Source organism: Fistularia commersonii, chromosome 17 (genome assembly GCF_037954325.1).
Source record: "Fistularia commersonii isolate RoL2024-O1a breed Wild chromosome 17, RoL_Fcom_v1.0, whole genome shotgun sequence".
Taxonomy (NCBI): domain Eukaryota; kingdom Metazoa; phylum Chordata; class Actinopteri; order Syngnathiformes; family Fistulariidae; genus Fistularia; species Fistularia commersonii.
The window spans coordinates 1980585-2000179 of NC_141300.1; the positions used below are offsets into that span (position 1 = coordinate 1980585).

At 50.7% G+C, this 19595-nt stretch overlaps 3 protein-coding genes across 3 annotated transcripts; 1 reads left to right on the plus strand and 2 right to left on the minus strand.

Annotated features, from left to right (window-relative positions):
• Positions 1 to 643: 643 nt before the first annotated feature.
• spi1a (Spi-1 proto-oncogene a) lies at positions 644 to 2911 on the minus strand. Its single transcript, XM_086162893.1, has 5 exons — positions 2758 to 2911; positions 2262 to 2355; positions 2000 to 2184; positions 1428 to 1587; positions 644 to 1269 (listed from the first exon to the last, which is right to left on the minus strand). Exons 1-5 carry the CDS (start codon positions 2779 to 2781, stop codon positions 959 to 961), a joined length of 774 nt encoding a protein of 257 aa, XP_086019019.1. The 5' UTR covers positions 2782 to 2911; the 3' UTR covers positions 644 to 958.
• A 1618-nt stretch (positions 2912 to 4529) lies between these two features.
• Positions 4530 to 8204, plus strand: tmem276a (transmembrane protein 276a). The gene is made up of 4 exons (XM_086162892.1): positions 4530 to 5185; positions 5694 to 5807; positions 5897 to 6034; positions 7414 to 8204. The coding sequence occupies exons 1-4, from the start codon at positions 4801 to 4803 to the stop codon at positions 7659 to 7661; spliced, it is 885 nt and encodes a 294-aa protein (XP_086019018.1). The 5' UTR covers positions 4530 to 4800; the 3' UTR covers positions 7662 to 8204.
• A 2521-nt stretch (positions 8205 to 10725) lies between these two features.
• fibina (fin bud initiation factor a) lies at positions 10726 to 15099 on the minus strand. The gene has a single exon (XM_086162896.1). The coding sequence runs from the start codon at positions 14042 to 14044 to the stop codon at positions 13397 to 13399; it is 648 nt and encodes a 215-aa protein (XP_086019022.1). The 5' UTR covers positions 14045 to 15099; the 3' UTR covers positions 10726 to 13396.
• Positions 15100 to 19595: the final 4496 nt, after the last annotated feature.

A 19595-nucleotide genomic window follows, 5' to 3' on the forward strand; every position in this document is an offset into this window, starting at 1 on the left:
AACAACATCCGAGCCTCCGATTGGCTGGATATGACTGACGTCACGGACGGTACTATTTGCAGAGGGGGTGTCACAGTGGAATTTCCCGGAAACGCCCTGCACATCCGATGATTTAAATTTCTATAAATAAAGAAAATAAAAAAATAAACACAGATTAGATGGCGCGATTTTACTTCTTTTTTCACGTCCTTCTAACTCTAGCTAACTGGACCTTACACAAAAAAATATGGGGATGGGAATTAATCAACAGCACATTAATGTAATTAACCATTGGACTACAAAGGTGTAGTTTTATTTTACTGTCCTTGTTAGTGTTTTGCTCACTTGAATACTTCACATGTATTTTGTGCCACTAATCCAAAACACAAGTCTGAGTATCGCAAAGTTCTCCTCCCGATATTCAGTTCCCTTAGAGTATTATGCTTCCCTCTGTTCCTTCTCGTTAATCCACGGTATTTGTCTAGACCTGTGTTCATCAAGTAAAATCCAGACGTTTGCATCTTCCACAGAGTGTCAGAGGTGACAAGCGGTGTTTGTGTTTCCGGTCCACTCCAGAATCGCAAGGAGCTGTAAAACAAATAAACAGCAACTTCCACCTCCCAGCGGTCAGTTTGCTTTCGTTATGTGACTGTGCCGAATGCAATAAATAGACAGATACCGTGGAGAGCAGTGTGTTTTATGTCTGTTAAAAAAATCCAGTCAACTTTATTTGTTTGACCTGTAAAAAAAAATGGACAAACAACATTTATTTACAGATATTCATGTACAAATTGTGATTTTTGTTTGTTTGAGCTGTCACCGCTGTGCAACTTGAAACCGAAACAGCGAATTCTCACTCCCGGTGAGTTGCGCAACGCCACGGCCGAGGAACATCTCATTACCAATAAATAGGAAAAGCAGAACGAAGCTGCAATGCGGGAAAACGGGGTGCTGACCAGCAAAGTGCTTTGCTTCATCCTCAGTCTGAATACTGATGTAAATAGAGGTTTCTTAGAACAGCATCGCTGAACTGGTAGGTCAACTTTTTCTTTATTTTCTTGATCTCCCCGGTTTTACCATAGTTCCTCAGAGCGCGGGCCATTTTTTGGTAGGTCATCTTCTTGCGGTTTCCCTTCTGGATGCCCCAGTGGTTGGCCAGGGCCTCCTTGTGCTTGGTGGAGAACTGGAAGATGCCCTTGTCCTGGTCCAACCACCAGATGCTGTCGCTCATGTCGCCGTTCCTCAGCAGGTCCAGGAGGAACTGGTACAGGCGGATCTTCTTCTTGTTACCTGGAACGGAACAGATCTGGGTTCACGTTGTTCTTGTTATTGTGACGACACCCATGGACCAAATTCTGAAAATAACCCCTCGCGTCCGACGCCTGGTCTTGCGATGTATAAATATCCGAGCAGAAACCTCATTCTCAGGTCTCAGGAAAGACACTCACTCAGGTCTTTCCTGATGGAGGGGTGGCGGTGGTCCTGGTACTCGTCCTCGGGCTCCGACACCTCTAACGGGGCGCTGAACTCCCTCTGCTCCTCCTCTGAGAAGTACTGGCCGGGTGAGGGCTGGTACTGGTAGCACAGCGGCGAAGAGTAACACGGGATCTACCGGAGAGGAGGCGGTTATATTCGAGCAGGCAGAGCGGAGAAACCTGCCTGTGGGCGGCTGTCTGCCTCGACCGGCTGCAAGTTCTACATGTGGCTAATAAACCGTCACGAAATGGCTGGGTGTTAAAAATAGAGACGGTTTGCAGGAAAAAAAAAAAAAGGGTGAAAATTGAGACTTTTTTTTTCTGCAGCGAACTGAGCGTTGGACACTTCTGTCTAAACATTAAAACTCCCCAGAAAGAGGAAGTTGCAAAATAGAATTCAGGGCTCAGCAGTAGCATACGTGGAGTGCTCACAGTTTCCGTGAAAAACATCACTGAGCGCCAACCGCCTCCTCTGCGGCTCGCTCACAAGTCCGGGGTTCTCGGTTTGTCACCCGACCTGAGGAGAATGACCACGGTGGGCTCACCTGCGACGACACGGGGAGCGGCGCCAGTGGCGTTTCCAGCAGCAGTGGCAGGGGTTCGGCGCCGTAGTGGTAGGGCTGGAGCAGCTGCTGCGGCGCCACGCACTGCAGCTCCGTCAGTTGATTGACCGGAGAGCCGTCGAAGTCCAGCGGATGAACGCGCTCAGTGTGGCAGCCCCACCTGTGGTCTGAGCGTCCGCATAGGGGTCAGGCGGCGAAAAAACAACAACAAAAAAAAAAAAAATAAAATAAAATCTCCTCTCACCCTCGTAAATATCGCCCATGTTGGACAGGTAGGGGTATGGCTCTGTGGGCGGCTTGTAGGCCTCCGGCTCGTTCGGGAAGATTCCCCCTGAGGTCTTCAGGGAGGAAACCGTGGTTGAAAAAAAACAGGACATATTTAGAATATATGAACCAAGAATTATAGCAAAATAGATAAAAACATAAAAATGAACAATTCAATTGAATTCAACTAAATTAAATTTTAACATGTTTTAACGATGGGCAGGGAACTATCAAGCCAGATCAGGCCAGGTCGACGTGAAAGTTCATCTTCAGGGGGTCGGTTTTGCGGTTCTTTCAGAGAACCAGAAAAGGACGCGTGGAATTAGGGCGGCCTCTGAGGCCTTCTACTGACGCTGGGGTGGCCGAGTCCGGACGCTTTTCTCGACGGAGTTTAAAAGTAGAAAGCTGAGAACGGAGAGAGAGAGAGGGCCGTGAGGCGGGCCGAGCCCACGGGGTTTCGAAGCGGCGCCACTTACAGCCGATGCCACATAGCCGTCCATCCTTCAGGCGGGGCCTCGGGCCAGAATCGGGACTTTCAGCCGAAGACGGGGCTCGTTGTCGTCTGGCGTCTTCGGCAGGCAGCGGCGCTGGCTCCGGCAGACAAAGGGGAACTGGAAGTGAGAAGCGCTCACCGGACCACATACGCTCAGGACGAGGCAGCGGCCTGCGTCATATGACCACTCAGCTCCAGGAAGGACGGCTGACCTGCCGCCGGACGTCATGGTTACGTGGATTTTCCCTCGGCGCCTGAACAAAAACAAGTGCACCAATACCGTACCTTGATAGGATGTGCCAAGCCGTTACCAAGGTGACACAGTCAATCAAAACGGTTTGTTATTTCTATAAAAATGACATCATCTGTTTCGACAGTAAAAACAGTGTTGGGATGGGGGTTCGGTTCTCCCCTTGGGGTGACCCCGGGTGACCCAGGAGGGGGGCCTCAAGATGGCCCCCAATGAAAGGCGGTTCAGGAAAAAGTCTGTTTGTCGTCCGTCCGCCGACGAACCGACCTCCGTCCTCTGGACGGCGAAACAGAAACCCGAGTCTGCGCAAGGCTTGGTTCCCCTTTCGCTCAGGCGCTCTGGTTGCCGATTGAGGAACATGAAACCGAAGAGGACGGGCCTGAGGTGGTCGGCACGCACGACAGCGGGGACCGTGCACTGCGCCAGGTTCTCTTTTCTATTCTTTTTCTTTTTATTGGACACTTCAATGCCCGGCGCGGGTGGAAAAGACAGAGAGCAGGGAGGAAAACCTGGTGTCTGCTCTGTCACATTCCAGCTCATGTTTATTTTAAGCCATTTATTTATAATGTGGTTGGTTGACAATTATTTTTTTTTCCTCTCATGCGAATGCATTACATATTTACAAATATATGCATATGTATTTGCCTTTTGATTGTCTGTCTATTATATTTATATTCATATTTGTAGAGACTTCGAACTCTTGCACTGCTGTAACAAAAGAATTTCTCCTTTGGGATCAATAAAGCTTATCTTATATAGTTTGGTTTTATCAGAGTTGATTTCATTCAGTTATTTTTATCAGAGTAACTTAATTCAAAAGTAAAATAATTGTCTGATGATTTATGATAGAAATCAACCAAACGATCAAACAAATAGACAGAGATAGAACAATAGACACATTGAATAAATCAGTTAATTCTTTGATTAATTCACTAATTAATGCATAGACTAACTCTATCTATCTGGCAGATAGATAGGGATAATCGATCAATCAATCAATCAATAGATAGATAGATAGATAGATAGATAGATAGATAGATAGATAGATAGATTCTAATTAATTAATCACTAAATTCACTAATTATAGATTCACTAATTATAAACTCATAGGCTAATGGACTGGCAGATAGCTAGAGATAATCAAGCCAGCAATCGATTAGATAGATAGATAGATAGATAGATAGATAGATAGATAGATAGATAGATAGATAGATAGATAGATAGATAGATAGATAGATAGATAGATAGATAGATAGATAGATAGATAGATAGATAGATAGATAGATAGATAGATAGATAGATAGATAGATAGATGGATAAAACTAAGTAAACAAAGTAATTCCTGTAGAAGTTGGGTGTTCCAGGGAGATCTGAACCGGGTGGCTTCGATTCGGCTGGAGTACCTGGGCAGGTTCTGCTCCCGGGCGGGCCTCCGGTTCCGTCCTGCCCGGTGCCCGGTGCCCGTTCCACGGAGCGTCGGCTCTGTCTCCCCCTTCCGGCGGGAGGCGGCGCAGGAACCGGAGCGGCGGAGCTCAGAAGAAGAGGAGCGACGGCGCGGCGCGTCCGGGCCCGCGTCTCTGCACCCCCTCCTCCCGCACCCCCTCCCTCCACGACACCGGCGGTGCTCGTCTGCTCCGAGGAATGAGGGCTTCCGGGCCTCCGGTCCCGTTTCCGCGCACCGCCGAGCTTCCCCCCACCCGACGCTGACGGCCGCAGCAGCGGAATCCCGCCGTCCCGTGGATTCGTCACGGCGGCGCGGCCAGACACGCATGGAACATGGCCGCGATGAGGACTTTAACCGTGGCGGGTCTCTTCCTGGCGTTCTGCGCCTTGGGGCTGATCGCCGTGGCCATCAGCACCGACAACTGGTACGAGACGGACGCGCGGCGGCACCGTGACCGCTGCAAGAATTTCTCCAACAAGCGGAACGACCCCGGGTACATCTACATCTCCAACAACAACCTCCCGCTCCGGATGCTGCCCGGGCACGGCCGCGGCGGCTCCGGCGGCGTCCTGCCGCGGGCCAGGCGGGACTTCCCGCCTCCCGCCGCCGCCATGGAGTCGCTCTGCAATCGGCATTTCAATTCCACGGTTACCGGGCTGTGGCGGAAGTGCCACCGGGAGGGCTTCGACCTGGAGACGGAGGATCTCATCTTTAAAGGTTTTTTGTTTGTCTCTTGCGGGGTTGGCGGGGAGAAGAGGTTGGGGGGGGGGGGGGGGGTCGTGTCACGCGTACGTCGTGCACCCCCCCTCCCTTATTCGTGTTTGTTTTGGATTTAACGTGCATGTGCGTGTGCAGAGCTGTTCTCTTCCCCGAAAAAAAGGGTGCACGAATGCGCTATCCGAGGTGCTGATGCTGCGCACAGACCCCGGAGGCCCCACGCAATGGAAACAACGAGTACACGCACGGCGGTTTAGCCGCGGTACAAAAGAGGGAGGGGGGGGGGGGGGCAGCGTGGGGGGTAGAGTGTGTGCGGGGGGGTTGTAGTAACAGAACCAGCGGCGTGGGTACAATATGGCACTTCACAATGGTGCGGGCGGATGGTGGGTGGTGTCGGCGAGCGTGGGGTGTGTGGGTGGGGTGTTTTTTTCGTGCGAGGGTGGGTGCGGGGGGGGGCCCATCTGACCACCCCCCCACCCCGTTGTGTTGTTGTTGTTTATATCCACAGGGTTGGTTCCGCGCTGCACGCCGATCAAATACTACTACTCTTCCTCGGCGTTGCCCCGGAACCTCCAAATCAACCTGACCAAGACAATACGGCAGGATGAATGGCACGCTTTACGTGAGTCGTCGCCCACACGCACACCTCCACCCGTGCGTGCACGCACCCCCGGATTCACTTGAACCCCCCCCCCCCCCCAACCCCTGCAGATCTCCAGCGGATGACGGTGAGCTTCATCGGCATGGCCGTGTCCATCATCCTATTCGGCTGGATCATCGGCGTGCTGGGCTGCTGCAAGGAGCACGATCTGATGCAGTACGTCGCCGGACTCCTCTTCCTCATGGGAGGTGAGAGCCGCTTTACGTAAAAAGAAAGAAAGAAAGGAAAAAAAAAAAGGAAAGAAGCGTAATACCTGGCGCGGCCACGGGGAAGCGCTGCGCTCCTTGTTGATGGCCGTCTATTCGCAGTGGCGTGCAGAGGTCTGATGGGGCCCCGGGGCAAAGCTCGGCGGTGTGGCCCCCCAAAATCCCAATACAAGACCTGATAGAGTGAGAAATATTAAGACGAAAAAGGGGGAAAAATTGCATATATGAGCACAGTAAAAGATGAAATAATGCATTTTGATTTGCTTTAAATGGTTTTGAGCTACTTCACTTTCTCCATCAGCTGCGAGAAATTATTTTTCTATTAAATGTAATAAAACAATACATCAATATAATATTAAGTCATGAATCCACCATGATCTTCTTTATTTTTTTTTATATAAATAAAATATTAAAATGATCATAATATATACAAAATCCATGTATAGATATAATACATCTATATATGAAGATATTATAACATTAATGGGTATTCAAGCTTGGCTGACCTCAAATATGTTTTTAATACAGCGGACTCTTATTATGTCACGGTTCGGCTTTCGCGCCCTTGCTACTTTGTGTTTTTTTTGTAATTCGTTTCTCACGATTTATAATTCGTTTGCTTTTTTTTTGCAGTATTTCGCGTGATGAAATAGCCATATTCTAGACAAAGAAGAAAAAAAACAGTATAAAATATGTCAAATTAAACTAAAATTCATGTTATAAAATAAATAAGATACAAGATCTCCATTGCTCGACAAAGATACCCATCGTACCCGCGCGTGATCTCATACGGAATATCATTGGCTGAGTAGATCTGTACTTGCATGCTATTGGCTGACTGAGCGTGTCGTTCCGTTCCCCATGCTGATTGGTTCATGGAGAGAAGCAGCTGATCTCCTTGGAGGTTCAACGTCCTGGTCCGCTTTGCTGGCATTGCCGTAAACATGAATACCGTCCACTTTGTGCTATTTAGTTTGTGAAAGTGTCGAATTTTCTTTTGCAATAGCCCCGCGCTCCATCATGCCTCCTAAACGCCCAGCGTCTGGTATAGACGTTACAATATACATTATGATTATCCAAAAGTGTTTGTGTAAGAGTGTGAGAAGCGTGATACATTCGCTGGTGGATTGATAACAGTTTGCGGGAGGTTCGTCGAGGGTGATCATATCTGTAAATAATCACGCCTCTACTTTGCGGAAATTCACTTTTCGCGGGAGGTCTTGGAACGTCCGTTGGGTCCACTGTAACTTCAATTCTGAAAACGTGTAAATGGCGAGCGTATTTAATTAGATGTCAGCCAAAAATAAAAAGCTGCACCCGAGTAGGAAGGAGGACTAATCCGGGACGCACCTTCTTGGCAGGGACATGCTGCATCATCTCCCTCTGCACGTGCGTGGCCGGGATCAACTTCGAACTGTCCCGCTACCCGCGCTACATGTTCGGGATCCCGGAGGACATCAGCCACGGGTACGGCTGGTCCATGTTCTGCGCCTGGGGGGGTCTGGGCCTCACGCTGCTGGCCGGGTTCCTGTGCACGCTGGCCCCGTCCCTCTACCCCCCCCACACCCCCGTGGCGCACAAGCCCAGGCAGGAGAACGGCTGCGTGTGATCGTCCGCCGCGCCAGGACTCCGGTTCCCTGCTGAGACCGCGACGAGAAGAGGGACGACACTGAACCGGACGCGTTCGGTTCCTCCGGTGCTTCCCCCACCTCCACCTCCACCTCCACCTTTCCTCACAGATGAACTGTTCAGTGTTATTGCTTGCTCTTTAAGAGGACAGTAGTTACCCCCTCCCACCCTTACCATCTGCTAGTTTTAAACGAAAAAAAAAAAAAAGAAAGCGAGCGAAAGAACTGGCAGAAGATGAGCAGCACAAGCGGGGCCTGCAGGAGGACCATGGACGTGCACGTGTCGCCCCGCCGGGCGTCTGTGTGTCTTTATGTACCCGTCGAATACACCGTATGTACATGTACTTTTTTTTCTGGCCGTACGTATGCAGATGCATTTGTGTTCATTCATGGGGAGGGAGGGAAGAGGGGGGGAAAAAACAAAACAAAACAAAAAAAAAAAAAAAAACATGGAGGGGTTTTGTTGTTCTTGAGGTTGTCTCCCATCCAGGTATTTTTGAGAAATAAAAAAAAGCCACGCAAAACACAGGAGGCCTTGAAGCGAGTACAGGAGGTCGGTTAGAAAAAAAAGGCTCGGTGTTTTCCTCGTGTTCCGATCCAAATGTGCAGCCGGGGTGATATTTTCCCCTGGCAGCAGATGCTAGGCGGCCGGCGGGAGCTGCAATTAGCGGGCCGCGATGTTTGTCAGAGATTAAATCCCCCGAACGCAGGTTTCCTCCCCCCGCTTCTGGAAAACTGAGCGCGTTCGACGCCTCCACGGCGAAACCCGCGAGCGGCGCTTTCCGCAAACGAGTTAATTTTTCGTCGAACGCGGGATCAGTGGACGTTTTGACATTCCAGGCCGGGTTCGAGCGATTACGCGTTTGCTTGGGAATGTTCCAGACAAGCTAATCAAGCCGCCACCCCGTTGCTGTCTGTCCCCTGGAACCGCTTACAGCAACGCCCTTCCTTTGTAGCTCGTTAGCTTAGCACGACAACCTCCCCCAGACTGCCCCGTTGAAAGAAATGTCAAAAAAAACAATCAAAATTTGGGTTCTGACAAAACCTGAAGCACCTGGTAATGCTTCAGGCTGGGGTTTCTCCATCGTGCTAAGCTAAATAGCTAAACGTTTTTGAATCAGAGCAGAGAGCAGGAAGCCACGGCCGAGTCAAACGTCTCCCGGGGGCTCGAGGAGCTCCCAGCTGGAGGGACGTACCTCCCCTTCGGGGAGGATGCTAGCTTAGCTTAGCACGGGTGCAAACCTGCCGTGGGGCGGTCTTACGTGCACGGGTACGTGCGCTGAGCAGGACTCCGTTCATGAGGGGGCGACAACATGCACGCAGGGAACAGGAAGTGGAGTAACGGAACAGGAAGTGGACAAGCGTTCCGGCGTCTGGGAGGAACCCCTTCAACCAGGAGCTCCAACCTGAGAGGAAGATGGTGTTCAGAAGAAGAAGGTGGTGTTCAGGAGATGAAGCTAGATAATGGAAGTGGCTCTTCCGAGGAGGATGATCAGGAGGTTCTTCCATCCTGTCAGTAGATCCACTGGAACTCACTGAGAGAGGGAGGGAGAGGCTTTGAAAAAGAGGGGCAGAGAAAAAGAGAGGGATTTAGCAAAAAGAGAGGATATGAGAGGAGGGGGGATGGAAAAGACTGGGAGACAGACTGAGAGGCTTAGGAAGGGAGAGAGGGATGGCGGGAGAGAGAGAGAGAGAGAGAGAGAGGGAGAGGCTTAGAGAGAGAGAGAGGGAGGGAGAGAGAGGCTTAGGAAAACAGAAGGAGAGAGAGATAACAAGAGGGAGAGGCTTAGAGAGAGAAAGAGAGGGATGGAGGAAAGAGAGAGAGATGAAAACAGAGTGAGGGATTGAGAGGTGAGGGGAGAGATTTAAATGAGTGATAGAGAAAGAGAGAAAGGGATAGACAGAGAGGGAGGTGACGAGAAGAGGAAGCCCACCTTCTTCTGCAGGCTGTTTGAGGAGGAACGAGTGGAAGAGCGAGTTCTCCTCGCTTTCACCGTCTGAGGAGACCTTAGACCAGGGTTCCTCAGAAGGTCTGAGTCCAGGGTTCCAGGTCCCAGAGGGAAAACCAGACCTTTGACCCAGAAAACAGGATGATGATGATGATGAATCATCTGTTTCCCTGAGGTTGCATCAGTCTGGTTACACACACACACACACACACACACACATACACACAGGTCATCTCAGAGCTCCAGTATCTCTAGCTGAGCTGTACGCCGACTTGAGACGAGATCCTCATCATGGTGTTTCAGTTCCTTCATCTAATGAACCCTCACTCACCCTTTCATTCACTTCACTCACTCACTCATCCGCTCGCTCGCTCCCTGTCATTCAAAATTAGTCACTCTTTAACTCAATAACAAACTGACTCACTCACCACTCAGCCAAATCACTGTTTGACTGTTTAAACAAGTCCCTGGTTCACTCACTGACTGACTTGTCATTCGAGTCAGTCCTCAACTAACTCAGTATGTCACTTACTCACCATTTAATCAAGTCACCCTTTAACTAACTTGGCAACCGACTCACTTGCTTGTCATTCAACGACTCTCTTACTCTCACTCTGTCACCCGTTCTGCCACTCACCTCCCCATGGACACCTCCTCCGTGGTCCCTGAACCCCGAAAGGCTCCTCCAATGGCGCGTCAGCGTGCGGCGCCCCCTGTTGGTCGCTCAGGGTATTGCGCGCAGGGTCACGCCTCCGGCCTCGGGGTCCCTCGGGGTCGGCGGGGCCGGCAGGAAAACCAGACGCAGGAAATCACACCCAGTTGCACCCATCTGGCCCCGCCCCCCTCCGTCAAAATAGCAGGCAGGGGAAAACACACACACACACACACACACACACACACAAAAACTGTATTTAACTTAATACGTTTGGAGTGTGTGGGTGTGTGTGTGGAGAGTTAACATCTCCGGAATGCAAAGCACTATTTCTACCATAAACAATGTGTGTGTGAAATCAGATACGGTTTGTGTCAGAGCCGAGCAGCGCTCACACACACACACACACACACACACACACACACTCAAAGACACACACACACATACGGCAAACCCTTTTTAATGAGACTTTTTGTGAGTTAAGACTTCATTTAGCGCTAATAAATGTAAAAGAGGGTTCAGGATTCACTGCGGAAACGTTCTCTTGGACCTTCAGCTCCATGGACGTCCACGGGACAAGACCTGGGAAAAGGGGGTGCAGATGATGAAGAGCGCCGCAGCCTGCGGGCAAACATTTTTCATCCTCCGGTTCGATGAGTTCCAGATGGAGGTGGGAGGAAATGACAGCCATCATACGGCGCTCAGAGGGCGAGGGGAGGGTTGAGGGGCGGCGGGGTCACATGACACCACAATCCTAGGAAGGGGAAACCTGCTGGAGCAGGGTGTTCAAAATAAAATAAAATAAAAATGAAAATAAAATTGAATCCCACTAAAAAAATAAAAGGACATAGAATGAAGTGAAATAATTGAAAAAATGTCGTTGCATTAAAAAATAGTGTTTTCTTAGACTTGAAAATAAAAAAAAAACAATGTAATTAAATAGATTGGAAAAAAAAGAAATCTAAAAAAAATGAAAGATGTGATACAGTTAACTAAAATTGAAGATTAAATAAAAAAATTAAAATTCAATCGAATAAAATTAAATCTTCTTTTCCTTTGGGCTGCTCTCTTCCGGTGTCAAACCTACTTTACATTTGACCATATTTTCTGTATCCTCTTCTCTCACGCTAAAAATAAAAGATATCATATAACTAAATAAAATTCTATGCAACTACAAATAAATTAAAATCAAATGAAAAAGTTGCTTGAAATTACATGAAATAGAAAAGAAATGAAATACATTAAAATTCAATCAAATAGAATTGAATGACATAAAATTAAGCTGAAAATGAAATATATTAAAGAAAATAATAAAAAATAGATTGAAAATGAATAAAAAAAAACACACTGAGAAAACACATCAAATTGATGTGAGTCAAATTGAGTCTAATGCGTGAACAAAACACACCCGGCTTTAAAATCAAAGCATGTTGTGATGACAAGTTAATCATTTATTGGAAGAAAATATAAACATGAAAGATGCGAAAAAAGGCTGGATTATAGACTTAAAGGCACGTTCATCCATTCATTTGTCTGCTTTCCATTAAGATAATTCATATGCATGTCTGTCCGCACAGGTCGCCCCCCCCCCCCCCCCGCCTCGGAGGAATGTGTTGATGTTTTGGTTGGAGCTCCGGCCATGATCCTTTTCCAGGAGAGGAGGAAACCCGGTCAGACACTGCAGAGCAGAGGGCAGGAGGGATTCACTCGCTAATCGAATCACTGATTCGCAGATTCACTTCCTCGCCCGTTCGTTTGTTCCCAGCCAATCTGCGAGTCTAGACTTGAATCACTCACACATTCATGGATAACTTTGTCATGCGTTGAACCACTCGATCTATCAGTGAGTCGCTCTTGCTTTAACTCACTCACTCGTCTTATTTGGTCGATGAGGCGCTCATTTGTTCACGCGTCAAGTCTCTCTTTTTCGAACTCAGCCAATCACTCACTCGCTGGTCATTTAACTGAACTGCTCTTCAACTAACTCAGTTAGTGACTCATTTACCAACTGACTCACTCACTCACCCAGAGTCACTGAATGAGGGAATGCTGAGTTAGTGAGTGAGTCAATGAGTGAGTCAGCGAGTGATTCAGTGAGTGAGTCAGCAAGGAGGCAAGTTAGTGTAACCGGCTGAATGACCGAGTCAGTGAGTGAGTTAGGGAGTAAATGAGTTAGTGAGTGACTCGCTCATTAACTGACTGACTGACAGGCATGCTGACTCACTTGCTGAATCGTTTACTGACCCACAGGTGGGTCTGGTACAGTTGTGAATCACTTCCCTCCTTCACTCAACGATGGACTGACTCATACGCCCACCCACTGACTCACGCACTGAATCATTCACTGACTCACCTGTAAGCATGGGTCAGCCACAAATCACTTTGCTCCTTCAGTGACTCAATGACTGGCTGATTCACTCACTGACTCGTTCACTGACTCGCGCATTAAATTGTTCACTTGCGGGTCCTTCAGTCACTCAGTGATTGACTGACTCATTCGTCCACTCGCTGGATCAATCACTGACTCACTCTTCGTTCTGGGTCAGTCGTGAATCACTTCACTCCTTCACTGACTCAACGACTGACTGACTGACTGTCTCACTCTTTCAGCGAATCATTCACTGACTCACTTGTGGGTCTGGGTCAGTCGCGACTCACTTTACTACTTCGGTGACTCAATAAAAGGCTGGCTCACGCGCTGACTCACTCACGGACTTGTTCACCGTCTTACTCAATCAATCAATCGCTGAGTCATTCGTTGACTCACTCGTGGGTTTGGGGCAGTCGCGAATCATTTAACTACTTCGGCGACTCAATGACCGGCTGACTCACTCACTGACTCGTTCACTCGCTCACTCAATCACTCCATCGCTGAATCGTTCGCTGACTCGCTCGTGGGTCTGGGTCAGTCGCGAATCACTTCTCGACCTCAGTGAGTCAATGACTGTCTGAATCACTCACTGACTCGTTCACTCGCTCACTGTTTCACTCCCGGACCGACTCACTGACTCACTGACTGATTCGCTGAATCGTTCACTGACTCACTGCCCTCCCCCCCCACCCCCCGTGCAGTGCCCGTGTCATTCACTCACCCCCCCCCCCCCCCCCTGCCCCCTTACAGGCCCACGTTGAGGTACTCGGTCTTGAGCCTGCTGAGCCTGGATCCGTGGCTGCGCACGATGAGGGACAGCAGCTCGTGTTTGTCCCGCAAACCCACGGCCACGGCTGCGGTGTCCCGCAGGCCGCCGCGCACGTCGCCAACGCGCTTGAGCACGGAGCCGCCGAGCTGCATCTCCTCGAGCAGCTCGCTCTCCTGGCTCTGCTTGAACTTCCCCTCCAGCTCCTGCAGGGACGCGTCCACGCCGGAAAACGCGTCCCCGATCTGCGCGATCTCCCGCCGCAGCAGCTCGCCGTAGCTGCGCTCGCCGTCCAGGTCGTGCGCGACGGCGCGCCCGATGCCCTCCAGCAGCCGCGCCGCGTCCTCCGCCTGCAGCTTGGCGATCAGGAAGTCGTCCCGCACCGGCGCGTCTCCGCCGTCGTCCCCCGCCGCGCACGCCCACGGGAGCGCGTCCCAGAACTTGAAGAGCATCTGGCACTTCTCCGGGTCCTCCGTCTCGTCGTAGTAGCCGTCCGGGACGAAGAAGTGGTGGAAGGTGCCGTTGGAGATCTCCGCCTGCAGCGGGCCGGTGTACGCGGCCGTGCGCGGCGCCAGCAGCGCCGGCGGCAGCAGCAGCGGCAGCAGCAGCGGAAGGACGGGATGCATGGCGCGTCTGCGGGCGTCTGAAGCGCGCCGGTGCTCTGCGGCGCCTCCTCCTCCTCCTCCTCCCTCCGCGACTCGGGTTACACGCGCACGCGCACGCGCACCCAAGCCTCTCACCTTCTGAGGTCGCTTCAAGCAGCAGGAGGTCCTAGCTCTCGCTAAAGCCCGCTGCTGCAGGGAGCCAATCACAGGTGAGCCTGGGGGCAGGGGGCGGGGCTTAACCAGCTGTCAATCACCTTCTCATTCACACCTGCGGAGGATCTGGAGCCTTCAGTGACTGAAGATGGAGGACCAGGAGGGAGGAGTTCTGTTCCACGACGATGGTCTGAGAAAAACAATGACGGACGTGATGGCACGAGGTGTCAGGTTAACCGTAACCGTGTCACCATGGCGACGCCGTCTGACCCAGCCACCATGGTGACGCGACACCGAGACCGGCCTTCATTCTGTCCACTTTACCCTTTGTCACGCTTCACACCTTGATTGACAGGCTGAAGCTCCGGCTTCCAGAGCTAAGAACAGGCATCAGTTTGATGGATCATTCAAAGAACCCTGGTCCTCAGGGTCTTGGGGTGGTGTCTTGGTCCTCCTTGTGGTCTCCTGGTCCTCTTGGTGGTCTGGTCCTTAGGGTGGTGTCTTGGTTCTCTTGGTGGTCTCCTGGTCCTCAGGGTGGTCTCCTGGTCCTCTTTGTGGTCTCCTGGTCCTCAGGGTGGTCTCCTGGTCCTCTAGGCGGTCTCCTGGTCCTCAGAGTGGTCTTCCAGTTCCCTGGTCCTCTAGGTGGTCTCCTCAAAGCAGCCATGGACCCCCCAATCCAGAAGCATACGGGTTCCCGGGTCCCGGCTCAGCTCCGCCCTCGGCGCCGGAGGAGGGGATTCCACCGTCGGGGCTGGAAGCCTGCTCCTCCTGGAAAAGTCAGAGCTCACTGAGGAGTAAAGTGGACCCAAATGGTGGAATAAAGAAGAAACCAGATTCATTGCAGCAAATAGCAAACAGGCGACTGGCAGGCGGAACGTAAACAGAGGAGAGACGAGTCATTTGCCATCTTGCATCTATCTGCTTCTGCAGTAGAACCTCGGCTTATGGATCTAATTCGTCCTTTGACTCAGTGTTTCCTGTTGAAATGATGTAAATCCTCTGATCCGTTCTCCAGACCCCAAAAACACACTGCACTCTTTTTTTTTGTGCTAAAATACAGGAAGGAATTAAAGATAGTCTCAATCATTGCTGTGGTGCTGCTTTTCTGTCTCTTCTCGTGTGCGTTCCTTTCGCTAGATCTGCAATAAAAAAGCCCTCTCACTTAAGGGACCCTCGCTAACGCTATCTTTCATTCATTCAAACTAACAATCACTTTTCTACTTCTTCCTTGCCTTGAGACCTTTGCTTCATTAGCGTAGCGGCCCCTTTAGCCACATCAGCTTTTTTTTGTGCATCTTTCTTCTTCAAGATCGTCCAGATGGTTGACTTAGCCGTGTCATAGTAACACCAACACCGCTCTCACCTTTAGCTATTATTTCCTTCTTCAGACTGACTGGAGTTCTTGACTTCTTCACACCGCTACCAACAGCACGTTAATCTTTTCTTGTAGCCGTCAGGAGGGCTAGCTTACTGAAAAAAGGGTGTTAGCGGGAACACGATGGAAGACGTAAAAAACACAGAGTACAGTAGCTAGGCTGTACGCTAGGCTACAAGCCAGAAAGCCGGGGAGTGTGTGTTTCTTTTTTTGCAGTTTGCTTCAAAATTCGATGGCAAACTTGAGCTGATTTTTTTGGTGCTCTTGGGTTTTGAAGCCCAGGTTCTGCTTGTTTTTGGATGTGTTTTGCTGTCCGCCCCTGCCTGGTTGAGCTCTGCTTCTCAGAATTGTCCAGTTCCATCTCTGTTCCAGGAAGTAGCCTCCTCCGGGGGTAACCCTCGAGTCGTGCATTCCCACGGGCGGTGAGGGGTCGCGATAGGGACGTGAACCTTTGGTCAAAAACGAACCACCCACGGAAGAGAAGACAAGAGGGACCACACAGAGGCGGCGGCTTCCATGGCAATCTAGACGACCAGATGGTTGTTTCTATCTCCTTCCGGCATTTCTGCACCGTGTGAGGAGCCCCGTTGGCAAACTCCGCACTCGTTCTGGTCCGAAACATAGATGTTCCTTCAGGAGATGGACCTCTTTTTGAGAACATCTGACCAGGATGGTTTAAAAAAAAAAAGGCGCTCTGGAACTGCAAAGAGACCCTGCCTTGGAGAAGGAGCCAAGAAGGAGCACTTCCAGAGGAGGTTCTGGGAACAAGACCCAGAAGGCCCCGCCGGCCGATCCCGCTGGAACACCAGGAGCCGCCAAAGCTGATGTCAGAGCCGCCCCGGCCCAGAACCACTTATCCAAGTCAGGACTCGGCCGTCTGTCGGAGAAAACGGGCAGCCAACTCGGAAAAACGTCCTCCTCCTCACATGGGGAAGCGACAGATACCGAGCCGGATCACAGAGACGGGAAGCCTCACAAGCAATCTGGCAGGAAGTAGAGGCTCAGATGGGATTTAGGAACACCAAGCAGGGTGATCCGGAGAGCGGCGGCGGCGGCGGCGACATGGACGACGCTTCCCGCTCTTCATCAGCACTCTCTCTGGCTCCACGCCGAGGCCGGCTGGTTGCCCCGAGCAACCAGGGTTCTCAGAGGTTTAGGACAGAAAGCAGACGTCAGGAAAGTCCAGGGGACCGTCCTGCCAAAAACAGTGTGTGTGTATGTGTGTGTGTGTGTGTGTGTGTGTGGACGCCGAGAAATGATCCTTAAATAATTATCATAAACACACTGGAGCCCGGAGCAAGTCTCCGGGCTCTTAGTCACGAGTATCCCAGCGGTGTGTTCTGGCGCCGCTGCCTTCAGCAGGCGCTTCTCAATCGCGGCCATCTTGGCGAGGAGTTGCCCCCCTCCCTCCCCCTCCCTACCCTCCGCCATTTTCTGCTCCAGATTTGCTTCGGTCTATGAGGGGAAGTGATTCTCTCTGAAAATATGGTGTCTGGTCATCAGTAGCTGTCCCGCCCAGATGGATCCGAAGAGGGAAAAAAAAAACCCGGTGCGTTATTGGCGAGCATCGCTTTTATTTTGGGAGGGACGGGGGGGGCTGTCTGGCCGCCATGACCGACCAACCCTTCGTCACGCTGCGTCCAGAACCAGCAGGCTCAAATATGCAGGACGGCCATGTTGACCTCTTTGTGATGAGTGGATGGACGAAAGCGCTGCCTGATCCATGACAGCACGGTCGCTAAATTTAGCACCGTTTTTTTTTTTTTGTTTGTTCGTTTTTTCCGAAACTCACTGGGGATTCTGACGAGTGTTTAGGAAGCGGGCCGGAGGGGTTTAGCTAGCGGAAAGACAAGGAACACGCTAATACTACATTACCCACAATCCATAGCTGGAGTAACACACAGGGTCCTGTACCTTCATCTGATTCTACCTGGATATGTCAGCTGTCAATCACAGGAACAACTGTCAATCATAAGCTCAGTTGTTAATCGCAGGTCAGCTGTCAATCATAGGTTTACCCGTCAATCACTGGCACAGCTGTCAATCATAGGTTTAGTCATCAATTATAGGTTCAACTGTCAATCATAGGTTTAGTAGTGAAGCATAGGTTCATCTGTCAAACACAGGTCAGCTGTCAATCACTGGCACAGCTGTCAATCATAGGTTCATCTGTCAATCACAGCTGTCAATCATAAATTCATCTGTTGGTCACAGGCCAGCTGCCAATCAGAGATTCATCTGTCAATCATAGATTTAGTCATCAAACATAGGTTTAGCTGTCAATCATAGGTTCAATTGTCAGTCACCGGCTGTCAATCACAGGCCCAGCTGTCAATCACGAGGTCACAGACGAGGTCTCCACGCAGAGACGTCGCACCAGAACCTGACCTTCTGTTCTCGGCCCAGTCAGGTCCTGCAGACCCCCCTCCTCCATCCCGGTGCGGATCCTCCCTGAGCAGGAGGCTCTGGAGGAGGATCTGGGCGGACACGGGTGAAGCAAGAGATCTGACAAGATGTTTCATGTAGCGAACCCTCTGTTTACCGCAGATTTAAAAACGGGATAAACACAGATTTCATTGAAGGTCCCTCTGCTCCCGCTGGAGGAGGTCCAGATGTTTCTGTGAGGCCCCCGCGACTCTGACCGAGGGGTTCCGAGAAGCGACGGGGCCTCTGGCGAAAACCACCTGAGTAAATACCGCGGCCCCTCGGCAAAAACGACGGGGTCAGGGCGGGGGCGGGGGGTGGCTGTTGGATCTTCTGCCGTCGGGTGCGAGACCATGCGGGCGGTGGACACGGAGGCGCGAAGAAGGACGGAGCTCTGGAAAGAGGCCTTCCAGCTGCCGGCCACGGGCCGGGCGGGGGTGACGGCGAGCTGACTCAGACTTTGGTGGAGATGGTTTCAATCAGCTGGGGCGGGGAGGGGGCGGGGCCAGGGGAAAGGGGGCGGAGCCATCTCCACCCATCGGAGAATGGGAACAAAGTACCGCTGTGACCTGCCGAGAGCCGGAGCGGAGATGGTGCCAGTCCATGACTCACAGCTGGAGTCGTCGTCCAGCAGGAGTCATCTCCTCCACCCTGCAGGTTCCGGATCCTTCTCCGCTCCGCACACTCCAGATAATCTCCAAAATCCAGATTGTAATCGGCGTCGGGACCCTCCGCCGACGGGGAGGAGAACCCCCGCCCCTCGCCTCGTGAAATCACCAAAATCCATCCCATAATATCACAGCTGTTTTCACGTAATCTGAGAACGGGGGGTGGAGAAAAAAATCACGGCGTCCCGGTTTCTCCTGGTGTGATTAGAGGCCAGGTCGAGTTGAAGATTATTGAGTTAAGGAAAAAATTTGAATTAAATTAAGAGGTTATTTGAGTTGAGGGATGAACTGAGATCACGGATCGACCGAGTTGAGGGATAAATCGAGTTATGGGATAAATCGAATTAAGGGATGAGCTGAGTTCGGGGAAAATTTGAGTGGACGGATGAAAAGAGTTCATGGATGAACTGGGTTTGAACTGAGATAAGGGACGGATGGAATTAAGAGTTTAACTGAGTTAAGGGAAGATTTGAGTCGATGTATGAACTGGGTTAATGGAGGAGTTTGAAGTAAGGGGTTAAACTGAGGGAAGGGGCGAATTGAGTCGGGGATGAAAATAGCTGATGGATGAACCGAGTGAAGGAATGAACCGAGACAAGGGAAAATTTGAGTTGACGGATGAACTTGGTTAATGGATGAACTGAGTTAAGGGATTTATTGAGTTACAGGACTTTTGAGTCAAGAGGTGGACTAAGTTAAGGGATTCATGGAGTTAAGAACTTTCCCTGACAGAGTGGTGCCGTGGGTTTTCAGGCTATTTCATGCGCTCTAATCCTAATTCTCAGATTAACAGATTAGAAATAAACCCTCACCCTTATCCGGAGGGATGAGACTCGATGGCCGCCACAGCTTCACCATTTGGGGAGGGGGAGGAGAGGACAGGAGCTGATTCTCCATCCTCGTCGCGCTCACCAGGAAGTCCCAGTCAGGTAAAATTAAACATAACAAATAG